The 22,593-nt window shown below is 37.0% G+C and overlaps 1 protein-coding gene across 30 annotated transcripts in view; it reads left to right on the forward strand.

Moving 5' to 3' along the window:
• LOC147911734 (uncharacterized) overlaps positions 1 to 22,593 on the forward strand; it is a 101,382-nt gene that overhangs the window by 38,202 nt on the left and 40,587 nt on the right. For 27 of the 30 annotated variants that reach the window (XR_015550517.1, XR_015550511.1, XR_015550512.1 and 24 more), the window contains 4 exons: positions 8,104 to 8,222; positions 11,726 to 11,981; positions 12,418 to 12,536; positions 18,950 to 19,220. Coding sequence is in view for 2 of the 30 variants with exons in the window: in XM_087427052.1 (XP_087283178.1) it covers positions 8,104 to 8,222; positions 18,950 to 19,165 (335 nt within the window). In the remaining 28 variants the exon portion in view is untranslated. The remainder of the gene's footprint in view (positions 1 to 8,103; positions 8,223 to 11,725; positions 11,982 to 12,417; positions 12,537 to 18,949; positions 19,221 to 22,593) is intronic. The other 3 variants (XM_087427052.1, XM_087427053.1, XR_015550513.1) reach the window with 2 other exon arrangements.

Here is a 22,593-nt window from a genome sequence, read left to right on the forward strand (position 1 = left end):
AACCCTACCTCCTTACTCTGGCCAAGCTTACTTATTTTTGACAAAAAGAAACTCAGTGATAGGAACTCAATGGAAAATGCTTACATGTGTATTTGTATCTATGTCTATATCATCTATATCTATTTCATTCCCCAAGTGAAGAGGGATAGGGTAGGTATAGGAAGAAAAATGTAGACAAAAACCTAAACAGAGTACATGAAATACTGAAAGATATATAGCCATTCAAATATAGTTGATAAAAACTGCAAATATCAGAGAATCTAAGTCAGGGAGGCATATGGAAATAAACCACACGAAACCACAGGAAAGAGAGAATGGGCTTTTGACGGGCAGTAGGGATTAAATTGAAGTTTGGACCAAATTAAGCAGATTGCTGCAAGGCAGGGGGTCCTAGTTATTCTAGTCCACATGAGAATTGCATTTATATTTGAGGCAGTATAGTGTAGTATAGTGTTTAAAAGTCTCTGTTTTGGAACCAGAGTTCAAATTTCAGCTATAATTCTTTTTCAACCACTTATCAGCTGCGAGACCCTTGGCAGATTGCTTAACCTCTCTGAGCCTCATTTGAATAATAGGAAATGCAATGGTATCTCATAGGGTTATTTGGAGGATTAGATTGAATTATGATATCTAGTTAATTTTTCATATAAATGTCAGCTATTGTTATTAATTATTAAATAATCATCATCCTCTTGGTATCTGACCCCCAATATATAACAATGCCTTGCATATACTACGTGTTAAGTAATATTTGCTGAATTTAAATTAAATAAGTCTTTTCTTTCTGTCAATATCAAAAGATTATTTATCAGTAGAAAAAGGACAAGTAGAGGATCTGCTATTCATAAAGTGCCATTTCTTTCGAATTTCCACTATTTGGTGCTTCTGGGTGAAGCATCTCTTGTCTATTAATGTCTAAGCACATGCCCTCTCACCACACAGTGTTTTCCTTAGTCAAAGAAGATCCAGGCACATCTTCTGAAACAGACAGAGTGCATAGTGCGAGACAATCAACTTTTCTCCATTTCTATCGTCTCACCATGCCTCAAAATACCAACAACCGTGTGAATGCCATACTTAACCTTTTCAACATAATAGTGTCTTAAATATTTTAAGAAGCATGCAATATTCAAGACATACAAAAAGAATGAAGAATAAACAGCATGGAGGAACTGACCCAGTTACGGCAACAGGTCAATAGCATGAAAAGATAAATGGCAGGGAGGAATGCCCTAGATTAAAAGAGACTAGAGATCTAACAACTAAATGTCATGTGTGGACGTTTTGTAGATCCTGATTTGAACAAATTAACTGTGAAAAAAAAAAAACCGGGGGCTTGATACAATTAGGGGAAGTATTTTTTATAGTCTTTAGGTATACATGCCACTAAGGAATTATTATTTCAGTTACTAGCAGTGATGGCATTGTTATGTTTATTAAAAGCTCATATTTTTTTAGATATGTATACTGCAGCATGTGGACATAAAATAACATGTTTGGGATTTGCTTTAAAATACATTTTAGAAAAGAAAAGAAGAACAAAGATAGATGAAGCAAATATGGCAACATTTTGATAATTGTTGGATACACAAGATGAGTATACAGCAGTTTGTTTAACTAGCACCTCTACTTTTGTGTACATTTTGAAAATAACTTGTAATAGCACATTTAATGACATACACCTATGAAGACAACAAATACTCATGTATCTAAACTCAAGTTAGGAAACAAAAGCCAATTCAGTTAAATTCCCTGTACCAATTACCCCCATCTCCCACAGAAATGTCCACTATACTGATTTTGGTGTTTTATTATTGTGTTGTTACTCTTTATACTTTTACTACATATTTATTGATTCCTAAGAAATATATCACATTGTTTTGTACATTTTTAAACTCCATAAAAACAGTATCTAATTATATGTGTTCTGCAACTTGCCTTTTTTTGGTCAATATGACGTGTGTGTGATTCATTCAGATAGCTCCAAAATAGAGCCTTCCAAAAATATCTTCCATATTCTTTTCCTGAGCTGACCACAGTTTATATCAGCGTTGTATGTGTTGTGAATCCACTACTGGGGTTCCTGCTATATTATCTTTATTGGTAAGAAGTTGTGGAACTTCATTGAAGTATAATTAATTACTTCTGTCATTAATTAAAAGTTAACAGAATTTTGTTTCCTCCCAAATCTATTTATCTTTTTAAAAAATGTTCTAGAATACATTAGTTAAATGTCAGTTGTTAGCAAATACACTTTTACTACTTCAGCAAATAAGTAAAATAAGACATAGTGACTGCATATTAATTTTGCTGTTGTTATTTTGCTGTTGTTATTTTTAAGAGTTGACATCTATTGGCCAAACCTAGAGATTTTGTAGTATCTGCCTCACCTCACTCTGTGCATAACGACAAAGGTGAATATTCACAGTGTGAAAATTCGATATATCCATGATTACTTATCTTGGATGTTCTTTAAGAAATGCTCCAAAATATGCATTGCTGTGTCTGTCTTGTTCAAGGAGATTTCTCTGCCCAATGCCTTGAAGGGAAAAAATCACCATGTGTAGATCTTCCCGAAAGGTGGGAGATTATTATAAAATAATGTGCTAAGTCTATTACCAAATAATCTTGGTCATGTAGTAGGTGTCAATAAATACTTATAATTTTTTTCCGTGGAAAAGCGGTAAGGACAAAGCCAGTTGAACACATCAATTGGTTATCATTGCAAGCACTTTCTCAAGGAGAAAAGATAAGAAAATAAAAGGTATCCGAATGCATCTTCATGTCTAGTAGCTTGATGCATAACTGACTTTAGGACAGTAAGGGAATACAAAAGGACAAGCCCCTCATTTTTACTTGTGCTCTGAGGCTCAGTGACAAACCTGAACTGGAAAGTTCTCTTTGATATACACAAAAGGGAACAGCAGTGTCTTCCTCCCTTGTCTAACAAATCCTCTCACACAGTGGCATGGAGGGATCTATCCCTGCTTTCTTCTTCCCAGAGCCTGGACCTAATTGCATTTAGATATATTATTTTCTCTTCTGTAAGCCAGAAACCCAACACTATCCTTTGCCCTTGTTGCATTTTGTAATGAAACTTTCTTTACTTCACTGACAGTAATTTAATTGTTGATGTCCTCGGCCTTTTATTAATCATCTCTACTGTGGTCAGGAAAGACAAGCTTTTTAAGTATTACTTTTGGCCCATAATTCCTAATCAGAGATGTATTTTTATTGTAGTTGGCTTGCCATCTTAAAAAGACAATTTTCAAAGCCCACAACTCCTTCTATTAGAAGTTTCCCTGTTAGGCATAACCTATAGGTACTTTTTAAAGTGTGGATAGATTTCACACAGCTAATTTTCTCCAGAACTGAGGTTCCATACATTCTATGTGGTTAAAAACTTTCTTCAAAATGTATTCTTATAATGTAATCTGTTATTGTGTAAGAAGCCTTATGTTTATCCCAAACCCCACCTTGGTGCATTTAAATGACTTATTTTTGTATGTGCGCATACACGCAAAGAGGAAGGGAAAACAGAGGGGCAAATACCTTTGTGCTTAACCAGCCATAAAGAAGTAGTGTGCTGGTGATCCTGGTGGCAATAGAGAGGATACGTGATATACTCACTGACGTGGTGCTGAGAGAGAACATGCCTTGCCATGTCCAAGGCTTGGCACATGTAGTGGAGTCCAGGGGATTCTCATAATGTAAACACAGCAGCAAAGGGGCAATCAGTATACTCTGAAAGTGTCAGGAAGTGGCTGCATATTGACCCTTGAATAAGGAATAAAATGGTAAAGATGGTAAGTTAAACGGATTTCTCAGACAAAGATCCTCGTTTTACTTCTTGGTGTCTATATACAGGCTATCCAAAGTTTAATCTGTGTTTCTGTCATACTTTCTGCTTAAGGTTTTTGTTTTGTTTTTTTGCAGGGGAAGATTCGCCCTAAGATCTGTTGCCAATCTTCCTCCTTTTTTTTTCTTCCTTCCCCCCAACCCCCCAAAGCCCCGGTACATAGTTGCGTATAGTTGTAAATTCTTCTGGTTCTTCTTTGTGAGCCAGCACCACAGCATGGCTACTGACAAATGAGTGGTGTGGTTCTGCGCCCGGGAACCGAACCTGGGCCGCCATGCGGAGTGTGCCGAACTTGAACCACTACGCCATCATGGCTAGCTCTGCTTAAGGTTTTAATGTAACTTTGTAATTAAAGAATTTTTCATTATAATTCACTAAAAATACTTAGAAATGGGAGCATGTTTACAGATAAATACTATGAAAGTAATTACTTGGGAGACTTCTCCCTAATTAGCATGTATAGCAGGGCTACAGACAATGATGTAGATCCCACAATACTGATAATAGCATCCAAGAAGTGGGAAAAAGACTTGGGGGGGAACTAGCAATCCATAGTAGTCTTTTCTTCCAATAAATGGGACTTTTAAAAGTATTTTACAGTAATGTGTTTTCTACCATGGATCCATGCAAGATGGTTTGGCATCATTAAAGGACAGTGTTGGGCAGCAAGATCTCTGTGGTCCATTCCAGCTCTTCCATTCTGTAAGGTGGGGACACACAGATGTTTCTCTATAGTGAATTTAGAGCACCAGAAACAATTACAAATGTGATTATGGACAATTTATTATTGTTATAATTTTTAATCTGTATATGTGTATGTGTGTATATCACAAAGCAAATTCCCAAAGAAAATATAACTATTTATGTCCTGAAACAAATTATGTGCATGTGTGTATCTGAGGGTAATGAAAGTCCCAGGTGTGGGGCTATTAGTGAAAATCTGTGCTTGAGAGCAGGTGCCTTCAGGTGTCTGCGTGCTAGATCTCATTTGAAACCACTGCAAAATAGGGAAATTTCCTCTCAAGTCAAAGTTAACCTTCACTGAGAGGTTGTTGAACAATTCCCTCCAAGATAGCCTACCTCGTTATACTTCAGGGACGAATTTAGAATGCAGGTTTTGACTGGAGGTAGCATGTAGTGCACTCAACTTGCAATCAGAAGCCATGGCCTTCAGCCTCAGTTCTGCTACTTCTAAGCTGTGTGACCTTTGAATAGTAACTCAAGGCCTTTAAAAATTCCTTGAGTCTAACCTGCTTGTTTGATAGTGATTGAAAATAAAAATAATGGTGGCAATCTAAAAACACATAATTAACAGGACAAAAATGAGGTTTAAATCAATAACTACCCAAATGATATTGGGATCACTTTAATTAAGGCTATTCTAATTACCAATTCTCTACTACTGCTTACAGCCAAGCTCCTGGAAGAAGTGTCTATACATCATGCCTCCACTTCATTACCTCCCATTTCTCCTTAACTCCCTCCAGTTTCTCTCCTGTCCCCACCGCTCCACCAATACTGATTTATCTAAGCTTTACCAATGACTTCCTTGTTGCACAGTCCAGTAGATACTTTTCAAATCTCTTGTTAGTTGACATTTCAACAGCATTAGCTGAAGTTCTTAACTCCCTCTTTGTTAAAGCTCTTACTTCTCTTAGCTTCTGGTACTCTGGTTTTCCTCCTAGCTCTCTGTCTTATCCTTGTCTTACTCTTTGGTGGGTTTATCTGATTCTTATTTGTTATTAATGTTAGATTAATAATCTGATTATTAATGTTGGGTTTCCTCAGGTCTTAGCCTTGAGCCCTTTATTAAATCTAAACTTCAATTACTCATCTATGTATTGAGGACTGACTAATATCTTCAGCCTCTGAAGATTCTCCTCTGACCTCCACAGATGTGACAATTTGCTGGAAATCTCCATTTTGCTACCTCACAAGCTCATCAAAGTGCCCTCCTTTACATTTCCTTTATAGCACTTATCAAAATTTTAATATGTATTTGTATTATTGTTGGATCAGTTTTAGTCTGGTCTGTTATACTGACACCCCTTGAGAGAAAAACATCTGTGTTTTCTTCAGCACCTTGCACATAGTAAACATGCAAATATCAACTCACTGCATTCAAGTATGTAGTGCTTTTCTGGCCCTCAAATACTTTTTCTCACCTTCAGGGATTTTTACTTGCTCTTGCCTCTATCTGAAATGCTTTTTATTCCTACTTTCATATGGCCAGCTTCTGCTCATCATTCAGGTCTCAGCTCAATGTCATTTCCTCAGGAAGACTTTTCCTAATGGTCTGATCTAAAGTTGTCCCCTCCTCTTACCCAAGTCATAGCACTTTGCAACATGGTAGGATCTTCTGAACTGGGCTCCTTCTTTATTTATCTCACTGATAGAGTGTCAGACTCCTATGGGTAGGGAGCTGGTCTGTATTGTGCACCAGGGCAACCCTTGTGCCTCACACATAGTAGTAACTCAAAAAACTTATTAAATGAATTTTTAAAAATAATTAATAAAAAGCTTCTTTAACCAAGTTGTAAAGACATTATATAAAAAAGTGAGAGATTATGTGTTATTGGGGGATATAGGATGATTTTTTGGAGGAGGAAACATTTCAGTTGTGACTTCTAAGATAAATAGGACTACAACTGTCAAAGCACTGTTGTGGGAGTATAGAATTCCAGACTGTAGGAAGAGCTGGAGCTAAGGTCCAAATTAGAAGAATTGAGGCTTTTTTCCCCATTCATGGCAAATAGATCAATATGACTAGAAGAGAAATAAAGCTCAAAAGATACATTGGGATTATACTGTATGAGGTTTTGCATTAGACAAAGTGCACTAAGGAGCATTAAAAAAAAAAGAACACAACTGCAGCTTGATCAGATCTGTGTTTAAAGAAGACAAATCAAAAAGCAGTGTAAAGAATGAAAGTGTAAAGAGAGACCAGAAGTAGAAAGTTAGGGGACAATTGTAATTTGCCAGGAGAGGCGTCGAGTCTGAATTTGAGAAGTGGCTTTGAAGAAAGGAAAGAAGTGCAGATCAAGAGAATCCAGAGGATTTGTTTGCTGACTGCATGTATATGTAGAGTTGAGGATGAGAAATTGTAATCTGCTTTGACAGTAACATTATTTATGGCTCTAAGGAGCTCAGTAATTGGGGAAAGTCATGGTGGTTGTGGAGATGAATTATGGTTTGGAGATGAATTTTCATGATCACTGGATACGTGAATAAAAAGTGCAGCTGATAGTTGAGTGTTTGAGTCTGGAATTCAAAGGAATGAGGGAGGCTAGAAATGAATATTTGGGAATCATCACCACATATATGGTACTTAAAACACAACAGTGGATGAAATTGCCCAAGAATGAGAAGAAAGGAAAGGATATAGCTAACAACTAACTGAATATTGGTGGAAGTTTATGTAAAAAGGAACTAGAAAAGAAAAAGCTCTGTGAGAGAATATAACAACAAAGAACGAGAAGAAAAAGCAAAATTCAGGTGAAATATATGGCTTGTGTTTCAATGAAAGCTTCTTACTACTCTTAGAAAGATGATTATAAAAGTTAGTATCATATGGTGCAGATAGCTTTAAGTGATCAAATTATTCCTATTTACCTGTGAGAACTGATGAATTTTTAATGTCAGATGTAAAGGTGGTTAATTCTGCCAAAAATGCAGTAGAATATTGGACCTTTCCACTGGAACTTCAATGACATATCACTGTTGATGCGTTGTGTGCTAATCCTTATTTAATGCAGCCTTTCCAATGACAACTAGGAATCTCACTGATACACAGAATTTTAGAACACTTACTAACAATGTGTAATGTATAAAATTGTCAGAGAAGTGATTTTTGAACTTTATGATGAGAAATTTTTGCTTATATGCATTTTACATCTGTCCTGAAATTCTAAAAGTGAATGTGTGTGTGTGTTCCCCTGAATTTTAACTTGGGAAAAATCAAGGATACTCAATACAGTTTTTTTAAGGCTGACACTGCAGATAAATTGCCTATTTGGGTTATAGTGATATTTAATCCTAGGGGAGCAGAGGACACAGATTCAGATGCATTCTGTTGTGATGATATCTTTGGTTGTGAATTCTTCCATTTGGAATTCATAATTACAATGTCCTCATACTTGAGGTTATTCTCAGCATTCAACCCTCTGATAAATCTTTCCTCACAAAACAGCAGCTGGTCCACTGGCAATGAACTGCTTTTGGTGACATAATTTCATGTTTTTTAGAGTCTCTGAAAGAGAGCAGCTGCCCAGAGCTTCAGAAGCATTGTTCATGGGGAACGTTGCTTACATTTTCTCTAGGGACAAGGAGGCTGTGTGGGGTGACAATAAGTGAGAATTGTCAGGTAAGTAACCATCTCATGGAAGGTACCCCTTTGCTGGTTTTAGTCCCCAAGCTTAGTAGAATTACAAGCATTGTTAGCAAGGGAAAAAACCCAAAACTTGGTAATGAGGTGATCTGTGTAGACCAAGCAAGAAAAATCAGGTGCGTCTAAAGTCTTTTTTAATTCAATCTTTAGATGAGACTGTGGTAGAAAAAGAAAAAAAATAATAAAACAGATAGAAAAATTTAGGTGTTCTGAAGGCAGAAGCTAGTACTCCAAATGGAATTAGTTCTCTTAGCACACTTTCAGGGTAGGTTTTATGAAAATCTATTTGTTTTGCACAGAGGAGAAACAATTTACATCTGACCTTGTAGTGGAGAAAGACTGCTGGTTTTAGGGCAGCAAGGATTGAATGCGAAGCATAGAATTATTACTCTAACCCATGCTATTTTGAACATCTTGTAAATGATTAGGGCCACAGTTTTTCTGACCCAAGGGAATAACTTGCTTTCAAAATCCCCTGGCAAATCCTGCCTTGTTGGAAGTGGTTAAACAAGGAATGGTTGGATACATTGTCTACAAACAGTCCTTTATGAGACAGAAACAATTTTGTGTTGACCTTGCCCTAAATCACCACAGCACACAACTGTAGGAAATCAAAGTGACAGGAACAAATATAAAGGGAGATCTTTTGTGATGATGAAATAGTTCTGTATTTTGATTGTGGTAGTGGTTACACAAATCTACACATGTGATAAAATGGCACAGGACTATATGTAAACGTTGTATCATTGTCAATTTCCTAGTTATAGTTTCCCCACGTAACCATTGGGGAAAACTGGATGAAGGGTACACAGGGCATCTCTGTACTATCTAGCAACTTCCTGTGAATCAATAATTGTTTAAAAACAAAAAGTTAAAAATAAACATAATAAAAATAAATGGAAAAAATACCAAAAACTCTTCCTACCACATTTCACATGGCTGGCTCTTCCTCATCCATTAGATGTCAATTTATCATGTCCATAGAGAGCACTTGACTAATGCCTCTGCCTAAAGTAGCTTCCTTCCATCCTCCATTTTACCAATATTTTTCTTTATCTCAGCCCCCTGCATTTCTCCTTCATAGCCCTTCTTAGCACATTTGTAATTATATATTCATTGGTATTGTAGGGGAGCAAATTTTGCTGTTCCAAAATGTGTCTCTTGGGCATGAGGATTATTTTAGGCTGATTATTTTTAAGAAATGGAAGACTCAGGAAGTTTTTTTTTACCTCCCCTTTAACTACCCAAAAGAATTTAGATAGCTCCCTTCCTGATACAGGCTCCCTATCACCAAAGATAACTTTGTTTTGTGTAAGAAAGACTTCATTTGGCATGGCAAACATTTTTTTACCAAACATTTGCTCTATCTTCCTGTGACTTGTCTTCCTCCCCTTTGATGTCTCAAACCCCTACTCCCTTCTCTGTAGCTCAAACTGGCATATAAGCCTCAATTGCCTGACTGCTGGTGGGCCTCATATTCTTATGGAACCCCCATACGTATGAAACTATATTTTATTTTCTCCTGTTAATCTGTCTCATGTCAATTTAATTCTCATGCCAATTTAATTCTTAGACCTGTAAGAAGAACCTAGAAGCATAGAGGAAAACTTTTCCCTCCCCAACAGTTTTATTGTTTGATAAATGTCTTCTCATTCTCCATTAAACAAATATATGTTGAGAACCTACCATGTACCAAGCCTCATTTCAGATACTGAGGATATATCAGAAAACCAGTCAGAAAGGATCCCTGGCAGACAGACAAGGTCCCTTCTCTCATAGAGCCCACATTCTAGTAGGGAAGGATGACAATAAACAAGTAAATACGTAAATAACTAAGAAAAATATCAAATAGCAGCACATTTTGCATAGAAATAGAAGATGGTAATATAATAGAGAATTATTAGATGGCTACTTAACACCGAGTTAATAAACTGTGCCACCTTTCAGTGAGGTAATGTTTGAACAGAGACTTGAATTATGGAGGAGTTTGCCATGTTAAAATCTGAGTGGTGTAGGGTAGAGGTAAGGGGAGTACTTTCTAGGCAGAGGGAAAAGCAAGTACAACTTGCTTAGACTGGGAAAGACCTTGGTGTTTTCAGTGATTAACAAGGAAGCCAGTGTATATGGAGTGGAGTGAGTGAGAAGGGATTCTAGGAGATCAAGTCAGAGAGGCAGGAAGAAGCCAGATCATATAGGATTTTGAATGCCAGGGTAAGAGGTGTACGGGAAGCCAATTAGAGTGCTTTGAGCTTTCAGTTTTGTCCATTTTTGCTCACTGTGGATGCAAACCCGTGTCTGAGATATGATAAGCACTATTTTTGATGACATATTAATTAAAGTACTAGGCCTCTTGAGAAATACAGAACCTTATCCCCTTTGGCTAACAGTTTCTTTTAAACCTTCTGCCAGCCTACTTTTGTGTTCTGAAAGTGAGAGGACAAGTTCTAGGATTTCTTCAACAGCTGTGGTGGCCACAAAGAACTTTCACTTAGTGGCCATAGGTAGACTTTAGATGTGTCTGAAAAAATACTTCCAGATGGCTCTAGAGGATACACTTCTGATGGTTTTGCTTATATCAAGTCTTTCTGGAAGACCTTGCGAACTGTTCAACCTGGGAATGCCACACCCAGCTCCTGTACTCTCTACCTTATAGCACATGCTCTGTAACTTCTGCACACATCCAGTCCATCAACACTTGTTTATTGAGCTCCTACTGTGTTCCAGGCAACTTTTTAGGAACTAGGAAGACAGTGAATAAGTGTACAAACAAGGTATTGTTCTGATGGAGCTCGTGTTTCATTAGGGAGAGCCAAGCAATATAAAATAAAATTAAACAGAAACCAAAAAAGAAAATTTCTCATAGCAATTGTTCTTTCACGAAAATAAAACCAGTTGATGTTATAGTTATTGGAGGAGGAGAGGACTATTTTAAACGAGGGAGATGTGTAGTTCAGGGATGGCCTCTCTGAGGGACTGACATTGAAGTTGAGAATACCTGAGATAAAGTATCTACTTCCCCCCAAATCAGCTGTTCTGGTTAAAATGAAAGAGTAAGCACAATCAGAGCACAAGCCAGGGAACATTCACGTTTGTGTTTTAAGTTCTCATCTAAGTCTCCTTTAGAATGTTTGAAACAAGTACTGAGATGCCACTTGATTAACACGATTACAAGACTATTTCTGCCATTGATGTGCAGAGATTAGAAGCCTAGCAGAGTCCCCTTGGTCATCTGTACCATCCTTTCAAAGTGACCATTTGCTTGAGGGGATCGAGGTGCAATGATGACAACTTGGATAAGGCTCCTGTTCAAAAATCCCTTAAATGCTACTGAGGAGAATGCATAACAAATCTTAAAGGTGGCACTGGTGAATAATGTATTTGCAAAAAGAAAATTCTGACATAAACATAGGCAGTTTTTAGATATTCTGAATATTCTTGTTTGTGCTTTTGTTATTGTTTTGTTTTTGTTTTTATATCAGGATTTGATTGCATTGGAAGGAGCAGTTTCAGCCACCATCAAATAAGGCCTACATGGTCCCAATATAGGGAGATTCCTGGAAGAAACTACGTGGACTGCTAGAAAGAGCATGGCTATAGTGACAGACCTGACTTTATGGCTTAGCCACTTACATGCCATATGACTGTGGGAAACTTATGAAACTCTTTGAGCCTCTGTTTCCTCATCTGTAAAATGGTGATGATTATATCTACGTCATGGGGTTATAAAGATTAGAGGTAATGGCCATAAAAACCCAGTTACCCTACTTGGCTCATAAAAGTCACTCCATGAAAGATAGCCATTGTATCAATCCTGATTCTTGATTAAGGCTTCTTGATCACTTTCCACGTATGGCCTTTGATGTGTGACAGTTATTTGAGAATCTGCAAGAGTATCACATATGATCAGACTCTGACAAGCTACAGTGAGGGCATATTTGCAAACAGGGGAATCCTGGAATTGAGACGATTGACTGTAGAGCCTTTATATTGGTTCTTGTTAAGGGCACTTATGATTTCCCCCCCAAGTCTCACTGTAAGACCAGTACAATTAAAATCACTCACTGGGCATATCCTCTTATTTCTTGACTACTGTGCTAAATTATATATTAAAGTTATTGTTCGTTTACATGAATTTAAGGTAAAAATACTTCAAGTAAAAATACATTCTTAGCTTTGCAGATGGTTGATACAACCCATTATTGGACCAGAAGGAATTATTTGGGCCTCCTGCTTCTCAGATCCCAGTTCCTAGAAAAATGTTTTGGAGAATTTGCTGTCACTCCTTTAAGGGTAAATTATGGTTATTGTTTTAAATGCCTCAGTCACTGAGTTCTAACCTTGGGAATCTTCAAGAGGAATTTGTGGGCTGTATCTTTGAAATAAAAAGTTGGAGCAAAATAATTATATAATTACCTTTTATTGGCCTTAGTTACTGTGTACCAGGTCTATGCTAAGTGCTCAGTTTTGGTTATAATCTCATTTAATCCTCATAGCAATCCTTTGGGGTAGGTACTATTATTGTCCCTATCTCATAGACGAGAAAACTGATGATCAAAGATTTGCAATGACTTTGCTAAAGGTCACAGCTAGTTAGTAGCTTATCAAGGGTAGAATAAATATTTGTCCACTCTAAGATAGATCTCAGGAAAATGGTTAAGCACAAGGTTTTCAATGGCTTGATTTGATTTGTATTAATTCTGCAGATTCTTGAAAGGACTGTAGGAGGCGTATTGAAGGTTGTGTTTCTCCAAGAAGTATGTGGAGTGAGGACATGTAATTGGGGTCTGGGACCTGTGAAAAATGCCAAGTGAAAAAAATTTTGTTTTCCCACTACATCCTAGTTGAAAAGGGGTCAAGTTGAAGTGTGAAGGGGGATCAGACATACAACCCACCTTAAAATTTCTCCCCATTCCTCTAGAGACTGGTGTAAAATCTGGGGACCTTTCTGTCTAAAGAAAAAGAGGCAGAATGGGCTTATTCAGAACCAGAGAAACTACGAGAGAGAGAAAAATAGATATCAATAGATAAATTGAGAAAGTAGGCAAATGAAATGTGGATCCTCTCTATTTATATAAATCTAAAATTGTGCTTGGTCAAAAGTCACTGATAAAGGCTTCATCATGGACTCCATGTAAAGGTGATCCAGTAATGTGCCATCTGAGAAGTTTGTCAAGTGTTTGATTAATATGCTAGATGTTTTGGTAGTGCTGAGGATTATTAGGGAACCAGAAACAGCCCTAGCCCTCATGAATCTCGTGCTCTAATGGGACAGATAGACAAACCAACAGACAGTTTCAATACAGAGCGGTATATAATGTAGGATGTACAGGGGGTTATGGAAGCTCACAAGAAAGAAGCCAAACTTTTTTGTAGATCCTGGAAGGGTTATTGGAAGAAGATTCTTTAAAACTGGGGCCTGAAAGATGAGTAGAAGTTAGTCAGTCTAGCAATGTGACCAATTGGGTGTGTGCATGGGAGTGGGGAGTGATTGGCATATTGGTTTCTTGGCTCCTGGGGACATACCAGGACAAGTGAAAAATACAGCACCTCCTCCCCCAAGCCCTGGAAGAACAGGGCCCATATTGGTTTATACACGACTGAGCTCACTGTATCTCTACATGCATCTCCAGTCACACCTTTGGGGGAAACTAAGGAGACTTTGTATGTCTAGCCCTTTAACAGGGGTTATGATGAATGTTTTCAGAACAGGAGAGGACAGAGGCTAGTTCTTTGAGTAAAGGGAAAATAAATGGCCCTAATCTTGTGAGGGAGATGGTAACTTTTCTTAGAGACAGATAGACCCAGAGATTGGGGTTTATATGAATGCTAGGGGACTGACGTTTCACTCTAGTACAGCACTCCTGCGAGGTGATGAAACCTCTGAGTAAGTGGTGTATGGATACATGGATGGAGTGGGGGAAGCATAGCATGTGGTCAGGAAGGAGCACTAAGCTTCTTGGCCTTGATAGCTAAGGTGGAGATCCCTTTGCTCATTCTCATCATAGAAATATTGGTGCTTTCCATGTTAAATGGACCATATGAATTTGGATAATGAGCATTTCTAGGATGACCACCATAACTAAGATCAAGGCCCCTCTCATGATTTTTCAGCACAAAGTAAACCTGGGATTATTGCAAACCCAGTGTAGTTAGAAAAGGGGTTCAAACAATGACTGAGATTGAATTTCCCGGTAGCCAGGATAGGTGTTTAAACCAGATTTAATTTGAATTAGGGAACTAAAAAAAATGGAATTTATTTTTGTTCCAAAAAGTTGGTATAATTCACATCATACCTTATATATATTATAAGACCCAAAAGCAAGAGAGAACACAGCATAGGTTGTGAACTGAAAGTAATTCAGAAACTTATAGGTACAGAGTCATCTAAACTAAAAACTGACACATTATTTGGTAGCAAACTAAGAGAGAAAGGAGGTGAAAATTATCTGGGTAAGCACATCTCAGGCCTAAGAAACATCATGTGCAAAATTAGTAGGAGAGAGAGTATGGCATGTTTGAGTAGCTTAAAGAAATGTGGTATGCCTGAAGTGCCAGTAGCAGTTGGACAACCATGTCTGACTTACAGAAGAGAGAAAGAATTGGGTTGGAGATTTTGTATTTTTCAGCATATACATGCTAATAGAAACCATGAGAATATTTGGAAAGAGGAAAAGGACCTAGGACAAAAGTATCAAAATCTGTAAATGGGCAGAGAAGGGAAGCCTCCAAAGGAGATAAAGAGACAGAGACCAGAAGAATAGGAAACAAACAGGAGAATGTAGAATCATGTGTGCCAAGAAACAAATGTTTTCAAGAAAGGATTGTTAACCTAGTCAACTCCTATAAAGGGCTCAAATAAGGCAAAGAATGTAGCCTGTGTGTTAGATTTAGCAGTTACAATGATTTGGTGACCTCAGCAAGCACAATTCTCGTGTTGTAGTTAAGGCACAAGACAAATTACAGTGGGGTTTGGAGTGGATAGGATTTCAGGACAAAGAGACAGAAAATGTAGTTCACTTTTCAAGAGTTTTGACTGAAACGCAAAGTAAAGAAAAAATATAACTGGAGAGTGATGCAGGTTTCAAAATTGCAGTATTGAGGGGCCGGCCCAGTGGCGCAAGCAGTTAAGTGCGCGCGCTCTGCTGCGGCGGCCCGGGGTTCGCCAGTTCGGATCCCGGGCGTGCACCGACGCACTGCTTGCCAAGCCATGCTGTGGCAGCGTCCTATATAAAGTGGAGGAAGATGGGCATGGATGTTAGCCCAGGGCCAGTCTTCCTCAGCAAAAAGAGGAGGATTGGCTGATGTTAGCTCAGGGCGGATCTTCCTCACAAAAAAAAAAAATTGCAGTATTGAGACCATATCTCCGGTATTTATAACAAAATTATTATTTCCTGTCCTAAAATGGAAATTTCTAACTAAAAAGCATCATTTTGTATAGTGCGACTATTATGTCTATGTGTAAATTAAAGAAATGTAGTAAGAATCTGTTATGTGTATAATCTTACACTAAGTGTTATTGGAAAGAATGCATTTATTCAACCTAGATTTATTCAACATGCACTATATGCCAAATACTGTATTGGTTGCTGGTAGACATGGAGAAGCAGAAGACAGTGTCATCACTCTCACCAAGTTCAAAGGCTATGTGGGATAGAGTTGTGTATCAGAGGTCCCAGCTTCCATATAAACCATATTCACTCCTTGAATTTAGACATGGCTGGGCTTGAACTTTGGTCTAGTTGAAACAGAATTCCAGAAGTCTATATACACAATGATATTAAAGTTGTGAGTGTGTGATAGAACCCAGAGAGTAGCAGAGTGCTTGTCTCAATTCTGATTCTCTAGCCTATTTCAGCAAATTGATTTCTGAGCTCATACTTAGAGGAGGCTACAGGAAGAAACTGAAAAAGCTGTTAACACAAGTATACAAGAATGAGGACTCTGGAAAACATGGAGCAGCCTCTAACACGTCAGTATCTGTTGTGATTGATGGGAGAAAAGCCAGAGAGGAAGAGGAAGCCACGTGGTAGCTATCATATAGTAGCAGAGGTCTCATTTATAAGCACCCATGAACTACTCCACTGGTACTTTCAGATATAATTGAGGGCAGGCTGTAGAGGTCTGGAATTGGAATTAGTAGATTAAAAAAAAGGAACCAGTTAAAATATAGCTTACTCTTGTTATTTTGATTCCAATTAAGTATAAACTCAGAAACATGGGCCACACATGCAAACAAATAACCACAACACACAGCAGAATGAAATGTACATTAGGAAGAGGTGCAAAGTACATATGAGAATGAAAAAACCGCAGGATGAAATTGCAAATAGATGAACAGAGAAAGCTTTATGGAGGATGTGGCATTTGGATATAGTGGAGAGAGGATTATTTCTTGCGATTTTATAATCTAGTTATAAAAGCATTGCACATAATCTGCACCAAGTAAATCATTGTTACAGGAAGCCATTTTGGAGCAAATTGAGTCAACCCAGAAGGAGGATATGAATGGGAGAAGTGGGGTTAATTTGGGAATGCTTCCTGACAAGGGCTTCATACACTGAAAGGATGTTCTGTCCTAGGATGACACTAGGAGGAATTGCTTCATAGAACAGAAAGCAATGAATTGATTGTAACTGGAATGTGGGAAGCAGGCCCCCTGAATGGAATTTGAATTTACCTCTGAAAACTGCTATTTGACCTCAACATTTTAGAACCTAAAATATACTCATATTTTTTAACCTTTTCCTGGATTTCATTCATCTTTAAACCATATCAAAATCGCAAACTCATTTCTATTTGCATTTGTGTTCCCGGGATAAAGCCTTGATTCATAGCACAGAATAAGAATCAGACCAAGTAATATTTAGAATATAAGGTTTTATATTTTCTAAGACTTAAGGGTTTTTAATTTAGAAAATGTTCCTATGAGATGTTGATTTTTTTTAACTTTTACATTTAAATTGGAGTTAAGCTATTTTTCCCTATTCAGGGATAAACCCTTTAAGAGAATTTATATGCATTTGTAAATGTGCATGGAAGATTAATACAGACCTGAATGTTTAAAATTTTAAAATAACCTCACTAAATTTATAAATTTTCATTTTAAAGGAAATTTTTAGAAGTTCAACTAGCTATTTATAGCAACTGATCGTATTTAATTAAGATAAAGGCCAGTTCAAAGTAGCTTTATTTTTTTGAAAGATAGCCAAACATTTGAGGCAAATTTCATTTGAGACCAATTTTCTTCTACTTTTGAAGTCCCTTTTTTTGTATATTTGAACTTCTAAACTCAAATGATTTTCTAAGACTATTTTAACTTTGTTCTATTTACTGTTGTTCTATTAATGATTTTCCATTTTGATAGGTTCAAAAAACCATCTCTTATGTAGAAGGTGGGATTATAATCTTTTAATGTTTAAGTGGAAGGACTAGTAACTCCACATCGAAAGAATAATTGGTTGATAATCACCATCTCCTTAGTCATATTACATTTATACATTTCCGGTAAACTTTTCTCCTAACTCTGAAATTTTTACTGAAAATCTATTTCCAAGCCATGTTTCCCACAAGAAATATTTACTACTGACACTTTGTCACTGAAGTATTTTAAATTGAGATGGTGAAACGGTACGAGTGGCGTTACTTCTTTTACAATGCTGCAACTAAGCATGAAACCATGCTCAGCTCCGTGATAGGTTTCTGATAGCATCCTGTTAGCAGTAAAAGATATGAAGACCACAAACATTGATAAAAAATACAGGTACCTTAACTTACATGTACCTGAAATAAGAGTGGCAAAAAGCAAATTATCTTGACTCTTCGCTGCCTTTTTGGTGTTGGCTGAAGTGCGCACAGAAGTTGACGGCAGCAGAGGATACTGTTGGCGACCCTTCATGAGAATTTTTTGGCTTGTAGGGCTGTATGAGCTCCACCACAAATGTGGGTCAAGGAGCTCTCACTGAATTTAAAGTTCTGCTTAAATTATAGCTCTAATGGCAGGACAATCTTTTCAAGCATTTACCAAAAGCCTTAGCCTGTTTCCTTCCTGTATATTTGAAGCTGGATGTATTTCTCCTGCTCTTAATTTCAGTCATATCCACCTTGCCCAGTAAGTGGAAAAAAGCACCTTGTCTTACCAGGGATTTAATAAAGATGCATTTGAAGATAAAGTCCAGGAGGGATGATAAAAAGATTTCTCATAAATCCTTTTTAATTTCTTGGTTCCTGACTTTTCCAGACTGAGCCATAGGTAGAGAATGGCTCCTGACATATTTAAAATGTGCTAAAGCCCCTAATCCTTGTTTACTTCCTCCTAAATCTCCTAGGAGGGTAGAAGAAAATATGAACATCTAGCCAGACACAGAAAGCTACTTTTTCAAAAAACTCTGGTCAATTAAGGGAGCCTGTAGTTGGTATTAACCACATGATATTTTCCCCTTTGGCCGAGTTTTGAGCATTGCAATTGGGACTGTGAGATTTGCTTAGTTTTGTGTTGTCACTTCTATTTAATCCCTTCATGAATCTTTCACCAAAAATGAACTCATTTTAAGATGAAGTGGTGAATTAATGCAGTTATATAATCCAGCAAAGACATCTAATTTGAGAGTATGTCAATTAGAATGTAGCAGGGCCTCTGGCCCTTGCACTCAAAATAGTAGTCTACTGTTCTACAGTTGTTGTTTTTTGTTTTTTTTTCCCCTCAGATGCCTTTCACTGAGAAGATTCTATTTTTGACTTCCTTCATATCAGAGGTCAACATGTTATGCTCTGCAACTTTCATAGAGAAAGATGAAAGGCAAAATGAGAGTTTAGTTCTGCAGTCTCAAGCATGGGGCCCTGGGCACCCTGGAGTGTGCTGTTCCCCCTCAGACCAGCAGGCAGATGGTTACAGCAGTACTGCAATGCAGCTGTGGGTTTGATGCTAATTGGAGTCTTTCCAGAGGTGTGGCAACTCATGGAGTTAGTGCTACTCAGGTAAGCATGAGTTTACTGTGGGAATGAAATTATTGCCTATGTTGTTTCAAAATAAATGTTAAGTTGGAGAGAGTAGGCACATCAAAATCAGTATTTCCAAAAATCTTGTTAAAAAATGCACCATATCAGCTTATTCTTGTCCTGGTTTCTAAGTGTGATCTGTGGTTGGTTATCTGATAGAATTAACCCCATGATGGTGTATGTTGCAGATTGATGTTTGAGCTTTCACATGCTCAATGTGGGACCCTGATTGCCAAGAATGAGGGCAGACAGTGCAAGTGTGTAAGGGTTAGGGGTAGTGAAATCTACTGGGCAGGGTGGGACAAGGCATGCTGTTCTCAGAGAAAGGGGACTTTGTGTGAGGGGAAAGACTAATCATCCTCAGAAGACCCTGTCATCACATAGGTGAAAGGTCCCCACTAAAACCACAAAGAGTTTGGAAACGACAATTTATCACTACATTCCAATCCTATCTTTTCTTCCCTATCCTTACTGACATGGTTAAGATTTGCTCCAAAGGAGAAACTACTGAAAATGAGTAGTAAACAGCAACTCTCAGGAGCAGCCAGACAAAACAGATATTTTACAGACATGAGAGCTGGGATATAAATGGCAGTTGACTTTTCAACATAAATAATGGAGGACAGGGGACAATGGATAAACATCTTTAAAGTACAGGGGGAAATAAACTTAACCTAGACTCTCTCCAGCAAATATATTCTTCATAACTGAAGGCAAAGAAAAGACATTTTCAGAAGGACAAAAGCTCAGATAATTCATACTGAGCAGACTGGTATCATAAGAAATAATGAAAAAGACTTTTCAGAGTGAAGAAAAATGATGTTAAATGGAACTCTGGTTCTGGTGAAGGAATAAGAAGCAATACAAAGTCTATATATCTAGAGAAATATAAAACACTGTTTAAAAATATGTCATATATATATTAAATATTGATTGTTTAAAGCAAAAATATAAATAATGTACTGTGAATTTCATAGCACATAAAGAGGTAAAATATTAAAAGCACAAAAAATAGGAGAAGAGGTAAATGGAATTATACTATTTTAGTTTGCCGTTTTCTGCTGCAAGTGGTATATTTTTAATACAAATTATGGTACCTTAAAAGTACACATTGAAATTTTTAGAACAACCAATGAAACAACAGAAAGAGAAATGCCTAAAAAGTTCTCAGAGCAGATAAAATTAAATACAAATAAATAATTGATTCATCCAAAAAAAGGCAGGAAGAAAGGAACAAAAAATAGTTGTATAAATAGGAAACAAATACCAATAATTTAATCAAAGCACTTTAGTAATTTTATTAAATGTAAATGCACTTAGTCCAATAAAATTACAGAGGTTGTCAGACTCCATAAAAAAGGAATAGCCAATTATATTACAAGAAAACCCTTTGTATTTAAATATATTAAGTTGAAATTAAGAAGATGTGGTTATACCATGCAGATTCTAAGCATAAGAAAGATGCTATGACTATATTAATAGCAAAGTAGAATTCAAGATAAAGATTATTTCTAGACATAAAGAGGGACATTTTTTAGTGATAAAAAGGATCAAATCATGAAGAGCACATAATACTAAATCACTGTGCAACTCAGAACAGTTTCAAAATACATGAAGCGAAAAATGACATAACTAAAGAAAGACATCCAAAAATCCACATAGTTGAAGATTTTAAAACCTGGCTCTCAGTAATTTATTGAAAAATAGAGAATAAAATCAGCAAGTACATATAAGATTATAACAAAACTGTCAACAAAACTTCGCTGCATTATAGGACAGTACATTCAACGAAAGCAGAATACATATTCTTCTCATGTGAGCATGGAATAGTCACCAAGATAGAGCGTATCCAGGGGCCTAAAACAAATGTAAATAAATGTCAAATCATCAACATTATGTAGAATATAGTCTCTGACCAAAACGATATTGAGTCTTAATAAATTTGAAGGTTTGAAATTATACAATGCACTCTTTGACCAGAACAGAGTTGAAGTACACATCAAGTACAATCAGTTATCTAGATAAAGCAAAATATTTGGAAATTTAACAGCATATTTGTAAATAAACATGGATCAAAGAATTCATAAAGAAATTAAAAAATAGTTTGAAGTGAATGGTAATGAAACAAATCAAATTTTAGGATACAGCTAAAGCAGTGTTTAGAGGGTAATTTATAGCTTTAAATGAGTACATTAGTAAACAACAAAAAAAGTACTACCTATGACTTGTACTTTGTCCTTAAGAGATGTAACATTAGAGTATACAACACTTGGGAACCACATACAGAAGGGGAGTTCACACCCACTTGCAGATTCTTCTCTCAAATTTCTCATGAGAAAGACTGGAGGCAGGGAAGAGGATGAGAAATCTTCCTTTATGGTGGAGTCGAAGGAGAAGGAGATAGCAGTTATGAAGCTCCAGAGGAATCATCATCCTCGATTGCCCCTATGGAATAAAAGTCTTTATTTATTGTGGGAATGACAATAAGCCCTGTCACCATTGGGTACAGATGAAGATCAATTACAGCGAGGAGAAAGGAACAGAAAAATCTCTCTTTAACTGGGAGAAGGGCAGAAACATATCCTTGTCCCAGAACAATAGATTCACCATACTGCTGGGGAACAGGATTAATAAGAAGGCCTCAGGAGGGGGGGAAGCTCCCTAACTCATTCTACGTAGCCAACATTACCCTGATACCAAAACCAGACAAGGACAACACAAAAAAAGAAAATTACAGGCAATATCACTGATGAATATCGATGCAAAAATCCTCGACAAAATACTAGCAAATCGCATACAACGATACGTTAAAAAGATTATACACCATGATCAACTGGCATTTATTCCATGTATGCAGGGATGGTTCAACATTCACAAATCAATCAACGTAATACACCACATTAATAAAATGAAGAATAAAAATCACATGATCATCTCAATAGATGCAGAGAAAGCATTTGACAAGATACAGCATCCATTTATGATAAAATCTCTGAATAAAATGGGTATAGAAGGAAAGTACCTCAACATAATAAAGACCATATATGACAAAACCACAGCTAATATCATCATCAATGGTGAAAGACTGAAAGCTAACCCTCTAAGAACAGGAACCAGACAAGGATGCCCACTGTCACGACTCCTATTTAACATAGTACTGGAAGTCCTAGCCAGAGCAATCAGGCAAGAAAAAGAAATAAAAGGGATCCAAATTGGAAAGGAAGAAGTGAAACTCTCACTATTTGCAGATGACATGATTTTATATAGGGAAAACCCTAAAGAATCCACCAAAAAACTTTAAGAAGTAATAAACGAATACAATAAAGTTGCAGGATACAAAATCAACATACAA

Source organism: Ceratotherium simum, chromosome X, assembly GCF_057802395.1.
Source record: "Ceratotherium simum simum isolate JZ-2026a chromosome X, ASM5780239v1, whole genome shotgun sequence".
NCBI classification, from domain to species: Eukaryota; Metazoa; Chordata; class Mammalia; order Perissodactyla; family Rhinocerotidae; genus Ceratotherium; species Ceratotherium simum.